The sequence below is a fragment of the Charadrius vociferus genome, unplaced genomic scaffold, assembly GCF_000708025.1.
Source record: "Charadrius vociferus isolate BGI_N301 unplaced genomic scaffold, ASM70802v2 scaffold414, whole genome shotgun sequence".
In the NCBI taxonomy this organism is placed as follows: domain Eukaryota; kingdom Metazoa; phylum Chordata; class Aves; order Charadriiformes; family Charadriidae; genus Charadrius; species Charadrius vociferus.
The window spans coordinates 1137579-1154157 of NW_009648079.1; the positions used below are offsets into that span (position 1 = coordinate 1137579).

The window sequence follows — 16579 nt, forward strand, 5'->3', positions numbered from 1 at the left end:
AGGAATGCTCCTTCCTTTCACAGTTGTCTCACTCGTACTAAAAGCAGCCTATGCTTGAACCTACCTGCCTTGCCAACTGTCCTGTTCTCCTTTAACTCTCGAGGGCCACTGAAGAGTTTTTATACTGTATCAAGTGCTCTTCCAGCTAGCTCCCTCAGACTCAAGTTGCTGATCCTTTCATTCACCTGGTATCACTCCAAGTTTCTATCGACCTCCTCTGAAGCAGGATCAGCGAGTACTCTGGGCTGGGTCAGACAAGCTCTCTCAGCACCGTAAATCTGCTACTTTTTCTTGAAAGCTCTTCCATACTAAAAACCTCTTCTGAAGTTTCTGCTCGTGTGTCTAATCACTGCTAATCTGGCCATGGACCAACCCATGTTAACATCAACTTATTCCAGTTTTCTTTGAGTATTCAGTAGAGGTCTATCCTTCATCCTCGTTTCTTTCCTCATATACTTTGTGTCTCAAATACAAGACAAATTCAGAACCAATTCCTGCATTAGAGTTCCTTTTTTCTCCCCACTCTATAACACAAAACAAACAGTCTATCCATTTAATGTGTTTTGGATGTCTAACCATCAACTCAAGCTTCCCTGGTTGCTGCAGACACCATTGCCACACATTTCTGACGTCAATGCCAACAACCTAGATGTGCCAGTTGATTCAGGGTTTGCTTCAAGTTCTTCTATCCAGCCAAATGTTTTGAACAGTCTTCTCATGCAATACCTCCAAGACAGCCTTTTCTTCCTGTGCTCATGGCTAAAATTCAGGTCTACGTTCTCATCACTCCATACCTCAGTGTAACGTTTCCTCTCTTCTCCCCTTGCCTGGCCTTAGCACGTGCAGCCTTGTCACACTAATAGATTTCCGGGATGTTGCTGAATTTTCCCAGTTCACTGCCTTCAACAATGAACTCCCATGTGTTTACATGTAAAATGAGTCGTCTTCCCTTTTCTTGCCTATATCAGCCTCCAGGAAACACCTTTTCAGTTTTAAAGGAGATAATCATGACCTCTCTCTTGCAGCAGCTTCACACAGAAGTAAATTTCAATGCTGAGGTCAACAAAGCCACACCACAACCCTTCCCCTAAAACCCTTTTATTGCAAGGCCCCCAAACCACTTAACGATGACTAAGCTTCTGATGTGCTGAAGTTCATCAACCATCATGCTGACAAACGTTACATCATTTTCCCCACACTTTTAACTCCAAGTATGCATATTGACCTCCATCTTCTCTTGAATTTGGATTTAAGTTCCTTGAGATAGGGAATGTGGGTTTTTTTCTGTTCATATGTTAGCTCACTTGCTGACACCCTACTCCATGGCTGAGGCTCTTACACATTGTGATGATAATAATAATAATTAACAACAAGCTAAATACCCCATTAGAGGCAACGATGGGAACAAGGAAAAAAAATAGAATGTTACTTTCAGGATAAAATGGGTCTCTCAAAACATGCGAGTACCATGTTAATACTATTCTCTTTAAGCTTTGATATCTACCAGCTCGGACAAATGTCACTTGAAGTCTTTGTTCCGCAGAGACAGACTTCATTAAAACTACAAGAAATTCAGCTTCCTTTAGTACTGCCAAACCTTCCAATGCACTGTTAACGTCTTTGAGGCATTATGTTTAAACATCACTACTAAAAGCAGCAGCCACTATAAATAAATTACTTCAGTTCAGGAAAATGCATCCAATTTACTTGGCTCTGGTAATAATGCAGTAATGTTTTTCTAGACCAGGACTTAACACATTACCTTTCTTGTTTTGCCACTGTTGTCAATCTGTCATGTGACTATTTCACTTCCATTTCCACACACTAAGAAGCCAAGCTGATTAAAACCCTGACAGTTTCACGTGTACATGACTATCCTGTTCCTCATACTTTCCTCACATTCCAGGTTAAAAAACCCCTCAAAAACAAAACAACAACAACATCCCCAAGTCTGACATTTCTAGTCAAGCATTTATAACTGAACTGACGTTTTATGCATGAATGCACACAGGTTTTAACAGAAAGACAACTTTCAGTCCATAAGATGAACAATCATGCCCTCATAGAAGGTACATACAAGATTTCACCTTGCATAAAGAAATCGAACTTTGGATTGTACCAAGGTATTTATGAGTTTGGTTTTTTTTTCTTCCAGTTAGATCTCAGGAAACATGCTCATCACAAGAAGACATTTCTACAAGTGCTAGGATTTAAAAAAAAAGTTAAACATCCTGTGAAAGAAGAACAAATCCAGTAAGATGTGCAAATACATTTGAAAATGCTTGTTAACATCTGATTTGGTTGATCAGTATTTGACCAACAATAGCTGATCAGGAAAAGGGACTGCAAAAGGGATGCTACAAAACTTTTGTTGATAGCACAAAATTGGAAATACAACTTCAGACTGGAAGATGATTTCAGTGTGAGTCACTAGGCTTAGTAATTAAACCGTGTGTGTACATTGATACGATTACAGGAAGCAAAATTTAATTACTGCAAAAGATTAACATCAAGAAAGAAACTATACCTGAACTTCTTAAGTAGCAAAAACCTCCTTCACATCTTTAAAATAACTGTGGTGAAACATGGAACAACTGTGTACAGAGAAAGTAGCTCAGCCTTTATAGGCAATGGGGATTCCTGTATTTCCATATCAATAACCAGGTTATTAGAGAGTGGTCTGCCAGAGAAAAATGCCGGGCGTATATATGCATGACAGCAATAAGAGGGGACATTTCAGAGCATGCCCTCCTAGTTCTACAACCGCCATCGGTCCAACTACCTCTTTTCCCTAACCTGGGACTTCTGCACAAGAAATCCCATTTGTCACCTCATCCCAACACCATACGCTGCATACCCCACTTCTTAGTGAGGCTCCATCTGAATCCCTCCATCCTTGCTTCCACCACGCTCTGACACTTGGCAGCCTCCTGCTTTAGCAAGAGCTCTCCCGAGAGGAACAGCAGGCCATGGAGCAAGTATCGTCTGTCCACCACTGCGAGCAAAGAGGAGGGGAATTGCCCACCACAGGGGGCAAAGAGGAGGATGCTGGGAAACATCAGTAAAAAGGGGAGAGGGGAAGAAGGCTGGGGTGCCGAGGAATTACAAGACAGAGGCACAGAGGGACAACAACAATGCTTTGAAGCAAGTCAAACGCACAGCTCACGGTTGCTGTTTACAGTATGGCACAGGGTGGCAAGTCAGTCAGAGCAGTGGTCAGCTACCAGAGGACATTATATCCATGACCTCTCCGCAGACCAAATAGCAGCAACAGGTGGGAACCAGCCTGTGCCAAATCACTATAAGCACTTACTTGTGCCAGGTTTTAATAAGCGGGAACTTTGTATCTTATGAAAAATACAAAATGTTGATACTCTAGATATTCCAAGAGAGATACAAACCCCCCAAATTAACAATCCAATTATGCCAGACATCAGAACCTGAGCAGCAGCAGGTCACATAAAACACAAGCATGAATCCCAGTGAAAAATAAAGAACACTACAAGACCCTGAAAGAAGCCCACAGGAGCACTTAACTCACCTCCTGACCAGACTTTGCAGAGTTTTCTGAATGGAGAGATTCAATTTCCCCTTCAATCATTGCAGCTTCTAGGCACTCATGCAGATCTTTAAAGCCATTCACCTGGAGTGGATACTGGCCAAACATTTCTGTGTTTTCAAATTTTTTGCCTTCACATAAGAAATTAAACAGTTAAGGTTTTAGGAACAAATATTAGCCGTTAAAAAACCCTAACAATCCTAGGTCACCTCACCTAGTCTACTGAACAATATCCACATTTTCTTATTGATGAATTCAATTATATGTATGAAAACAAGTTACTCAAAAAAGTTGAACGTAACATTGAGAATTACTGTATTTTCCTCTTCAGCCCATTTTTTATATTGTTTTTGCATCTATTGCTAATAAGCAAAACAAAAAATTACTTGGCACCAGAGATGTATGGGAAGTTATACACATATAAATCAAAGTCCTCCTCCTGCAAACAGCAGCTCAGTAATACAACCCTACGTTGTACCAAAGTCAGTGGAATTGCTGGTATGAAATAGCCCTTTGTATAAGTACATTTTGCAAAAATAAACAACAAAAGAGAACATTCATGATTTCTGTCCTGAAAACAAGACCATAATTTGGTAACAGTGTATAAAGATGTAAGGTCAAACATAGGAGAAATAAGGGTGACAAGTGATTTCAATCTACAATTTCGATTTATTTCATCCTAAAGTCAGTAACATGTCTTCTTACACCCACCAGTTTCTTTTCATTGGTTTGATTTTTACATGTCTCCTCAGTTAAGATGAGAACCTAAGGGATGAAAGTAGCTGAACCCAAAGGAGCAAGAATACTAGCTAATAGCAAGGAATCTGCAGAATGGTTTTGAAATCTGACAACAAATCATTAGATACACAGTTCCGGACCAAGGAACAATCTGGAAGCCACCTTAAAGATTATAGCTGCTTCATTCAGATGCATCTCAGGAGTCATTCACTCTCGGGATGGAGGACAGAATCACCAACGTTAAAAATACTTTCACAACTGCTGGCCTCCTGGAAATAGAGAATGATGCAATTCTGCGCACCTACTAACTATACGCAGATCAGATAAAGGGAAGCTTGTTGTACAGTCTCTTCCTCTTCAGTACTATCTCCGACACTCCCCTTGAACAGGTTCCCACTGACTTGTTTTCAACGCACTGTACTTTTAAGAGGGTGAGTTATCCATAACAGAAATTGTGCAAAAGAAAAGGTGATAATTGAAATTTTAAATTGCATTAAATGAAGCAGAGAAAGTGTGAGAGACTAGCTCAATGAAACACAGTTAACTGTCTTCCATATATCATTAGTAAGTGGCAAAGTGCGCTGATAATAATTTCTTGCGAGCATTTTTGCTCAACTTCTCACCCTAACTTCTACTGCACTTAAGTACATACACTCAACTCCTGAAAGTTATCAAAACAGTCTTTCTGGACCACTGCAGCTCACTACGTTTACCATCACAGTCTCATATTCTCAGGACAAACCTTTATCACATATCAAATGTGTGTTCTCCAAGTGCACTTCTGCAGAAGTAGCTAAAATGCTACAACCGCATCATTCACTTTTGTACTTAGACACGCAATAAACAGACACGGGCACAGAAGTCAAAGTAAATTCAGATTCATACCTTCAAGTACACCTACTGCTAGAAATCGTCCATAAAACAGCTCCACCATTGGGTTCTTTGGTTTCTCTCCATCCCTGAAAACAGGAAGCATGTTATTGCAAAAATCAAGCACAAAGCTATGAACTTTCATAAAACCATGAGCAGAATATTCTGAATTCATTATGGAAATGCTGCCTATTTTACTCAGTTACTGTTCATTAAGTTTTGCATTTTCCTCTAATGACAATAGCAATGATTCACATATTTGCAATGATAAGTATATTGTGAAAATTAAGTCTTAGAAGTGCTTCATTCTAGGAAAATTTATGTAAATCTGATTCAATTCGTGAGCGGTTAAATTGTACGAAACCCTTATAAAAACTATTTCCTGCAACATTCTAGAAACAATTATGCATTCAAAAGACAGTTTACAGATGTTCACTTATACAGACGATGAGTATTTACTTCTGAGAAGTATACTGAAAATTTTCATGAGAAAAAGCAAAGCAAACAACCAAAAATCCACTTTTCACTGTATGGCTGAAAAAGACCCAATGGAGCTGGACACAGAGCTAGAAAAAAAAAATAATCTTACCTCTCTTCTTCAGCTTTAATTTGGAAGGCATCTTCTAGCCAATCTAATAATTTGTGTGTAAATTCACTAACATCTTGCTGTTGAAAAATATAAAGTTATCAGTATATGTTCACATATGTAACAGAACACAATGAAGTGTCCCCTTACAAGATTAGTATAGCAGTATTCCCCCCGACTAGAGCTCCAAAAAAATCACACTATGTCTAAGACTATGCCATGATTGGGTTTTTTTTATGCATGGCTCTTAGAGCACACTAAGGCTCTGGTGTTCCTCAGCCATTACACTGTCCTGTGATCCTTGTTACTTGGGCTCAGCTTTCATACCATGCTCGTCCAAAGGCATCTTATGAATCCCATTGTTCAAACCCTTTGGTATCTCACAAGTGGTGACTAATATTACTTTCATCTAGAACTAAATTCAGCATGCTGTTGTAATTAAACAGCTTAGCCGTATAACCTCATGTGGGAAAAAATAAAGCATCCCAAGACACAAAGTGTTTCTCAGAAAAGCAAAATATACCTGCTATGACTTAGGCAAGAATCCTGAAATATGAATATTAGGACCCTCCAAACCAATATCCACACAAATAGTATACTAGGACTGTACCAGCCCTGGATGTACTGTTAGATCACAGGAATAAAGCTCTTTCAAAAACCACAGACTTAGAAGTTAAACTAAACCCTAAAAGAAAGAATGTGGAACTATTAGTTAGCTTCTAAAGTAGCAAGGAGAAAGTGCACTGAATAAAACAGTCATGCTGTCCAGAATTATATTATAATTTTTTTAATAAAAGTGGCTAGAGATCACATAATATTAGAGAGAAAGCTCAAAGATTGTGACAATTAGAAGTTTATTTTCTGTGGACATTTTGAACTTTTGTTGTCCATTTAAATTATTTCCTATTGTCAGGATACCATGTGAAAACATGCATAAGCTTGAATAAAAATACATAGGAATTACCTGTTGGGAATCATTTGATTTAAAAGCATTTTTAAGGATTTCAACCGCTCTTGATGGGTCAACATATTTTCTCTTCGAACCAACTAGAAGTGCAAACAGGTACCTCAATTCACGCATAAAAGGCAGATTCCTATGTTCCTGAATTTGAAGAAGAATAAAAAATATTTAACAAAGCAGTAACAAAAATCTGCTTTATGGAAGTGTTACCCAATGAACTGAGTGTATATCCAGCCAATCATCGTAATATGGCAGCTTACTTGTAGCACTACCAAGGTAGTGTTGCATGCCTTTTACTTGTCAGTTTTACAAAATAATGTAGTTCTCTGGGAAGAAAATTACATTTCAGAAACTGAAAGCTCCCTGAAACCACATCTAGATGTGGCTGTTTGACTTGAAATGGGGCTGAATGGGCAAGTGGACAAGCTGAGCTGCATTTAAGACAGAACTGTTGTTCCCGAGACTTACAAAGCCTTAAGTAATGCACTGCCACAATATGCATTGATTTTATTGAAATTAGTATCCCTCTATACCTCTAGCAGAATTTCTTGTGAGCCTACACACTGCCTAGTACCTTTATAAGCTTATTTTTTACTGAGGAGTAAATTTATAAGGTGTACACAAATCATTATTATTTTCTTTTGACAGAAGTAAAGAACTAGCCTGCTCTCCTTTCTACCTATTTTTTTTAACTATAGTTCATGGGGAATATGGAGTTCTTTATCTGGTTTCCAGGAGAGAAGCAGAAGAAATACTTTCTGCCTGTATAATGAAAAGCAAGTTAACTGAAACACAAGTCTGTCATACCATAGATTAAACCACAGGTTACAAATGCTGTGGAGATTGGATATCACTCATACTCCTGAGTAGATAGTTGACAAATACTTGTGAAATTAAAACCCATGTAATATCCACTTGTATTTAGAACAAAGTATCACTCAAAGGCAGCACAGATGTCAGATGCTGGTCAAACTCGAATTACTTGATGACCAACTATTTCACACGCTCATCAAACAGCAGTCTTGTCTAGTCACTCCTGTGTCAATCCAGTATGCATAAAGCTTTTTGTACATAAAGTCTGTTTTAGTTCAGCTTTAAAAACTGTGTGGTGAATTGGAACTATGTATGCATAATACATAAAAAAATACTTCTAGTCACGTAAGTTTCCAAGTTTTGCTTGCTCTTCTAGTCCACCTTGCAAAACACCTGCCAATTATAAACAATGTTCACAGAAAAGGCTGAAGACTTCATCAAATCCCACCCTAATTCAGCATTAAATGATCATAATTAAAGAATAAAATCAGTCTCTCACTTACATATTTAAAGCACTTTATAACAACAAACCAGGGAAACAAATTATGAAAGTGATTTTTTTCTTGCCATTTTCATAAAGTGGATCTATTAAAAATGAATAGAATTTCAAGTTTTAGATACAGATGTATTTTATCAAGATGCTTCAATACTAGCAGTAATTCATCTGCATAATATACATAAGTGACCACTGAATACTCTAAATCTCACCTTCCTTTTGTTAAATCTGAAGTTCATAGGCAATGAGTATTATTGCATTACTTACTCAAATTTACACTACTAATTTGGATGCGTTTTAAGCATACTTGTAGCTTGAGGTTTAAAAACTGGCTACTGATGTCAGTATGATTACTCAGAACAAGCATCTCTGTAAAGCCTATAAAAGTTCTCTAAAACTAGAAAAATGCTTGTTTTTTTGAGAAAGCTTGATTTAATGCATTAGGCATGATCCTTGATCAGATTACGTTGGTATTACCACAACAAACAGTGATTCTGACTAAACAAAGCCTAAAATCTTCAAGAGGACATGAGCCAATCCCCAAGACAAGGTAAACAGTTCCACAAAGGACTTGCATATTAAAACGAAAGAACTACTAAAGTAATCACAGCACAGCATACAGCTCTCAATTTTAAAGCATCCTGTGGGTGCAACACCACAAAAAAAAAGATTGAAATCAACTTTGAAATAAAAACTGTATGGAAAGTCCACAATCTAGAACATTCTCAATTTTATCACTTATCCTGCCTGCATAAATAATTTCTTAATACACTGATGTTGGAACAATTTATGATTAAGAAATGCTTCTAAAGCAATCCACATGTTTAATACATAGCAAACATTCATTACTGTGAATCAGAGTATGCCAGGACACTGGCATAATGATAATGATGAAACAGAGGGAAGGATGTGCTAACCTGTAGCACAGTAACAGACTTCCTCTGGTAATGAAACGTTTCCTGAAGATATCATTGAGGCCAAATACTTAACTGGCCTCACTGCGTACAGCAAAAAAAGATCTGTTCATATGACAGCAAGAGGTAAGAGAACTGGGAGAGTGAAGAGGCTGCAGTAACTACAGAGAACTCTACTTGTTCTACAGAAGGAAGCTGAGGAACACACCAAGGAAGAAAAATGAATTTCAAACAAAAAAGAACAAGAACAGATTGGAGATTTTAAGTGTATGCCCAAGTTTAAAATCCAGACAAAGTCTGATTAGCTGGGACAAACAGGATTGGGCTGCTGCTTGGTTTGGTTTTTTGTTTGGTTTTTTTTTTTTTTTAAGGGAAAATTCATACCAATGATTTCTGGATTAAAAATTTTACATTGCACATTATTAATAGCATTTGGATTCAATATATTGATAAGGAAGAACAAAAACACCCCACTATGCAATATTCCGGGAAGTACAACCATATGCTTTAATTCTAAACCAAGAGACTGTCATGACCCTAGCATTAACCTCTACTTTCCACCAACTGGAAGAACAACAGGATGTAAACCAAACTCTAGAAAATCTGGGATTATTAAAACTTGGTCTTTATTAGCAAGAAATTTGATTCTAGGGAACGTCAGTCACACACAGTAGTTAGTACTAGTTAAAAATAAACAAAACAAAACAAAACAAAAAACTAAGTCGAGATAGCGTTAAAACAAAAGTAAGCAGATGGAAGTAAATTCCAGAGCTTTTGTCAACTGGGAGCTTATTTACAACTTTAAATCAATTTGCCTCTACTTGCTTTCACCTTACAAAGAAATAAAAGCACCAAATTTGGCGGCATGCATCCTTATTTTTACTATTTGTCTAAGTTCCAACTAGTGAAGAGATCTCTTTTCTTAAATTCTCCCCATAACATATTTCAACACTAAGACAATCCATTTTCAGCTGTAGATAGGACAGATGAATATATTAATTAATAATGTCATTTAATCCTGGAACTTAAGTTAACAAAGGAGAGAATACAAACTACTGCCAGAGACTACTAGCAGGCTTGCAGAAAGCAAGGTTTCTGCAGAAATACATATACTTGCCCGGTGTCACACCATTTCACACAACCTTAATGTTGTCTGTCATGATTAGTATTTCTAAGAAATAGCACTTTGGAATCACTAAAGGCATCCAGCTGCTAGTGTCAATGCTTGGGCAAGACGTTTTTCAAAGACAACAGCTTGTTATTATCTATTTCATACCACCTCTTAGATGCCAACTGCTTTTTATACCCTGAAAAATGAAGGTAAAGAACTCCAAGTACTGGAGGATATTACTAAAACAAATTATAAGACAAATAATGAAATACCAGGCAGAAAGTCAATCTAAAAATCAAGAAATAAATATTTCAGTACAACTCTTTGATAAAGCATGGCTTTATTCTGTCTTTCTTACTAAAATACCCTGTCCCGTCACCCTCATGTGACATGTTCGCAATACTACCCATGTTGTGTTTGCACACCATCTCATGACCTAATGCAAACATTTTTTTCCTAAAAAAAAGTCCAAAACACACACAAAATAACCGCAACAAGCGACAGCTTGCTCTTTGAACAGGGTTGGGGGGGCAGGGGAGAAATTACACAGTTCTGACTGAATATGCAACTTCTCTTTTATAGTGCATACCTAGAGGTTTAGAAAATTGACATTATCTTCTCTATGTCTGTTTTCATTTACTTTTTTAATTGCAGCTCTTACTTTTGCTAGTGAATATTCCAGACAAGCCTGCAGTGCCAAACAACTAAGAACAGCCCGACAACATACTCCCTTTTTAAAATCCAAAAGAAAGGGGTAAAAGGCAATAGCCTAACTTCTGGATATGCAAAAGATCACTGCTCTGTAAGCCATTGCTAAAAATCAGGGCGTCGAATGCCTTCACGCTTCATACAGCCACTTCTTCCCCTTTCTTCCTTTCTATTTCCTAACGTAGAAACCAAGGTACCCCCTTGTATCTCCTCAGAGAGCACCCATGAAGGAAAAAAAATTGGTCTGTTTTGACCCTGAGTCTATAACCATTCCCCCTCGCTAGTCTGAGGCCACAAGACACTGGAGCCAAGGTTCCCCCTCCTCACTCACATATGAGTACCAGAATAAGCATGGGAAAATTTATGACAATCATCTCATAAGAAGGCCAGAAGAAACAAGTTAGTAGTAGAAAGCCTAATCTCACATCATAAGTTACAAGTACGTAACATCCCTGAAAAAACAACGAAGTGGCCAGGCCAACACCAACAATGCTGCTTATAAAGCTACGCAGACCAAAAACATGCAGGTAACCAAAAAGCATGCCCATAGCTGCACAGTGTGAGGGGTCTACAATAAAATACGTTTGTTAACAGGAGCTGCATTCACACTGGAAATGCTCACCCACTAGCACCCAGTGCTGCTACAGCTGTATCAGCAAAACCCTGCCAACGAACCTGGTCTAAACAGCAGTATGCTGAGCAAACTCTGCCTCTCGCAACACCCTGCCCCGTACTCTACTGTGAGGCTAATGTGTTTTATGTAAGATCTGTAATAGAAAACTCAGAGAAGTGTTAATTGGCACCTATAAAATCCGTCCTAATTTGAATTACAGAACAGTGCAAAATTCAATGACAAGGGAGAAATGCCCTTATCGGCCACTAGAGGAAGTTAGCTTTTAATTGTACCTTTTGGTTTCGGGGCAAGTCTTGAGCATTTGCAGGAGGATTGAAATTCAAAACTAGTCTTCGAAACTCCAGTAGGTTAAATAATGACTGAAAAGGAAAAAAAAAAAATAATTAAAAAATGTTCAAACATTTCTTTAAACAATATCAAATTCTTTCAAAAGTGCCTTAACAAACTAAATGAAACGTCAAACACATGAAATGCTAAAGTTTCATTTCAGAAACTGCATTTTTCACTTAACTTTGCTAAACATATTTTCAATAGAAGACAATTTTTTTTGCTGAGAGAACAGCATAATAAAAAACCCCTCTCTTTACAGTTAATCATGTAAATGGAACAATAACTTTAGACGATAGGTAAATTACTTTTCACAATAAGAATTTTATTAATTGTATAACTGTCAGTTTAGTTTTCAAATCAAAATTAAAGCCTGTTTAGCCATGTAAAATTCGTCTTGTAGCCCCTCTATCATCTACCTCCTCAGTGCAGAAAGAGTACATTTTTGTACATGCAACTTAAGTCCATTTGCAATTATCAATACTTTTTGCATTCTGTCCACTCCTCCCATTATTACAGGATCTACATACTGTACATTAGAGTGAGGAAACTGGGTTATACATCTTCGCAGGTAAGTAACTGATAATATTCACATTGTATGGACAATAAGACATGGAAACAAGTGTCTTGCAGGGATACTCAAAGAACCCCGCAGGGTAACATAGAGCCTGGAGCCAACAGAGTATAACATTAAGATGACTCCGGGTTGCAAAAATTAAAGTCCAAAGCAGTGGCTGAGAACTGAAGTCCTCAGCACTTGCATAACTGCTGCATACATGCAGAAAGCACTTTAGTTTAAGTTCACTTCACTACCACAAACTAGCATTTTGATAAAGTAAGGGTAGCAGAACAGGTCTGAAGTATTTTAAACATACGTATCAGAGAAGCGCAGGAAAGATTTACCCTCCTGTTCATCCCCTTCGGTTTTTACAATCTATAATTAACTTTTTTTTTCCCCCCTGATCACATATTGCTATTTATTTTGGAAAGGCAGAGCTTGCCTACCCTGGCAATAAACTTTGATCCCACAACTTGTCCCCCACAGGTACAGACTTACATTACAGACCACAGCGGGTTTAATAGGTTTTCAATCCCACAGTGCCAAAAAAGTGAAACAAATGGTGAAGAGGCACTGCATTTATTCTAATAATTTAGAATATGTTGGAAGGAAAAGATGAGTTTGTGAAAAGTTGCTGCATTCCTGACTCCCCTTGTGAAAGAGCCTGTACTGTCTAACCTCTTCCAGAACATCAGAGTATACAGCATCTCCAGCAAAACAAAAAGGCTGAAGTTGTCTTTCCTAACATTTTTAGATTTAAAAATAAAATAACAATAAAAAAAATTCAAACACACCAACCCAAGGAGACCTTCCTGATCTTGCTAATTCAATGCAGAAAACTGAGTAGTTGAGCTTTCCCCTTCGCTCACGCCTCCCTCCCATTTTGTTGTTCAAAATACAGGTTCCCCTTTTATCCATCCTTGCAGAGAAGTGAGATTAAAACACAGAATCTTTTGTTTACTTACTCAAAGCATAGAAAATGTTAATATTTAATTCAAGTGTCATTCTAGAGGTTGATACTAATTGAAGTTCTGTCTCATTATGTAACAGCATTCCACTGGTGGGCTCTTCATCAAGCAAAACATAGCAATGTTTTATGTACAAAATAAACCAGCTGCTGAAATATAATGTCCAAAGACTGACTTCTCTCTATGACTAATCCAAATGCCATCAAAGAGCCAAGCAGCTGAGCTGGCCAATTTCATAATACACACACACGAGTTAAGTACAGAAAACTGTACGAAAGTTTAGAATTTTTGCCTGGCAATCCATCCACAAGTTTTTCACAAAAACTGTATTTCTTTAATCCAGATCTCTAAACTGCAAGCATGTAACTTCATGCTTTACTAAGCTGAACAAACCTATTTCTGCAAGCGGCTGAAAATAATTAAGAGGATTGTCTGATATGCTCTTTTCTTCTTTGGCTTTTTTCTACTCAAAATTTCTTATGCCAGATATTTAGTTATTAAACTTTTCTCCAAAACAGCTTACACTGGGCATGGTTGTACTGAGATGCAGCAGAATGCTCAGTTAATCTACCACCAACACTACTAATGCTAACAGGACAGTATCGTGTTGTAGCTCGTCTATGTGGAGCTAAATCAACTTCAGGAAACTTCTATTTTCATCTAAAAAAGAAGATCATTTCCCAGTGTAAGTGTAAACAGATATACAATAAGCGTGCCTGAGACCAAGCAATTTTTGCGCCTAAAGTACCTGCGGTTCTTCCTGAGGTAAGGAGATATAAACGAGCTCACCTAAACCCTCATCGCAGCAGAGACCTCCCATGGCCAACCATCCCGGTGCCTCAGAAAGGGGACCTGCCAAAACAATTCCCAATTTGCAGAGCCATCTGTTGACCAGGCTTCCTACACCCAGGGTAGGCAACGCCACGGAGCAGAAGCTGTTCTTCTGCTGCCACTGAGAAAGACACAGCAGAGACTGTCCCTGGCCCGAGTGCCACCCGCTGGCCCCAGGCCAAAGCGCTGGCCTTCCAACCACATTGCATGGAGCAGCATTTCATCTCTCACCCACTTGGCTTCAGCTCCAGAAAGGTGTCAGGAGTCCCAGTGTAAGAAAACAGGCTGGATCTAAAAGGTGGATACTTCATATCTACTGGCCTTGATCAAATGTAAATTCACCTTTACATTACATTGGCCTTCACCAATGTAAATTATGCAAAACTTATGCACGCAAGAAAAATTTCTCTAAAAGCTGGGTTTTTTTCCCCAGTGTATTTAACCGATTTAAAAGCTGTCACCTGGAAACTTGACCAAGCCACGGCTAAGTTATATCAACTCAAATTATCATGAGATTTTCAGAATACCTGCCTCCTATTATACAAATCTGGGGGCTGAACAAGAGATTAAGAGAAAATGAGAATAAATGACAGCAACACAAATCCAGTGTCAGTTTCGGGCATTCAAACTAACCGTGCTGAATGACAACAGATATGCTGTGGCTCTCCTGTGCTATAGGTGGTGATGATGTAGATGTATTTTCTGGCATGCCAGAGAGAGCTAGGTAGAGTTGCAGCTTCAAGACTACAAGACATTAAAAACATTCACTTTTCTAAGTACTGTCTACCCACACTATATAGAGTCCAAATGCAATTTCAGAATATAAGATACCTTGGTTTCACCTAAAACACCCTGCTTATCCCCTTTCCCCCCTTAACGTCTAGGATTATCAAACATAAGGCCCGTGGCAGAATTTAGATTGCCTGAGTAAAGGATTAATTCTTAACATTCAAGAACTGTGATGCTGCATTAATACTGCAAGAATATAAATGAGTCAGCATACTAAATCCATAAAAGCTTGGCACGCAACACAGATCATTAAGAGCCACCAGCAGAGTCCTAAAATAGTAAAGTTACTGACATCAACAAAACTTGGAGAGTAGTAAAAAAGTACTTCTGCGTCTAGATAAAAGATGGCCTACCAAGCTGCCGCACAGAGCTTTACACAGGCACTCTGTGATGGATTCTTCCAAGTTCTACAAGCACAGGACACTAAAAACAGCTGTTTCACTAATGGATGTATGAAAACCTTTTGTTTTCTTTGACTAGCAATTCTGTATTTGTTTCCACTGTTGAGGGGGAAAAAACAACGTTGCACAAGAACAGGGGAATTTTTAATATTGATCACCTTTACACAAGTTTACATGAAAATCCTAATTTCATAATACTGTGAACACAGCCATCTTCCCATTCATTCGTAAAGATTAAACTTGGAAAGAAGGAAGGACTTTCAAATTGATCTGTGAAACTAATATTCTAATACTAAAGCGATTCAGCCTACTAATTCTAAACCAGTCAGCAAGATGCCAAAAACATTCTCACTGGGCCGAAAATCATCTAGGATCCTTAAGCAGGATGAATACATTTGACCAATGCTGTAATGGCTGCAGAAAACCCAGTCGTCTTCTAAGCTGATAAGAAAAAATTAAGTAAAGAAAGAAAATCACAGTTACTAATGAAGCTTAGCAAACCAAATAGGACATACCTATTTACATACAGCTGGAACACCCTCGGCATATTGTGAAATCATAGAGTAGTTTAGGTTGGAAGGGACCTTGAAGATCATGAAGTCCCACCCCCCCTGCCATAGGCAGGGGCACCTCTCACCAGACCAGGTTGCTCAAAGCCCCATCCAACCTGGCCTTAAACACCTCCAGGGATGGAGCTTCCACAACTTCGATGGGCGACCTGTTCCAGTGTCTCAGCACCCTCAGAGTGAAAAATTTCTTCCTAATATCTAACCTAAATATACCTTCTTCCAGTTTGAAGCCATTCCCCCTCGTCCTATCACTACCCGCCCTAGTAAAAAGTCCTTTCCCAGCTCTTCTGCAGTCCCCCTTTAGGTTCTGGAAGGGCACTACAACGTCTCCCCGGAGCCTTCTCTTCTCCAGGTTGAACAGCACCAACTCTCTCAGCCTCTCCTCATAGGAGAGGCGCTCCAGCCCTCGGATCATTGAAATGTGGTCATAATTCAGGTTTCTTTTAGAGCAGACCAAGAAAAGCTGTGCAATTTCCATTCTTGTGGCAGGCCAGTTTGTAAGCTCGCTTTTACCAAAGTGAAGGGGATTAACAACAGGCAAGGATGCCACGACTAGCGTAGGTGTGCGTAATGATACCTATTTGTCAGCAGCAAATACTGGCTAGGAATTTGTCCAAATTAGTGCCATGGTTTGAGATTTAACAGGAGAAAAATACCAAGACTAACTTGAATTTTGGCAAAGAAAATTTAGGAAGGACTTAATTTGACTAATAACAAAAAACTAAATATATCTTATTAGTACAGC

General features: G+C 38.5%; 1 protein-coding gene across 1 annotated transcript in view; it reads right to left on the bottom strand.

Annotated features, from left to right (window-relative positions):
* The window catches only part of USP25 (ubiquitin specific peptidase 25), a 195101-nt gene that overhangs the window by 31255 nt on the left and 147267 nt on the right, over positions 1 to 16579 (bottom strand). The window contains exons 6-10 of the mRNA XM_009883868.1: positions 11663 to 11749; positions 6718 to 6855; positions 5757 to 5833; positions 5183 to 5256; positions 3542 to 3690 (exon numbers count right to left, since the gene is read on the bottom strand). Coding sequence (XP_009882170.1) covers positions 3542 to 3690; positions 5183 to 5256; positions 5757 to 5833; positions 6718 to 6855; positions 11663 to 11749 — 525 coding nt within the window. The remainder of the gene's footprint in view (positions 1 to 3541; positions 3691 to 5182; positions 5257 to 5756; positions 5834 to 6717; positions 6856 to 11662; positions 11750 to 16579) is intronic.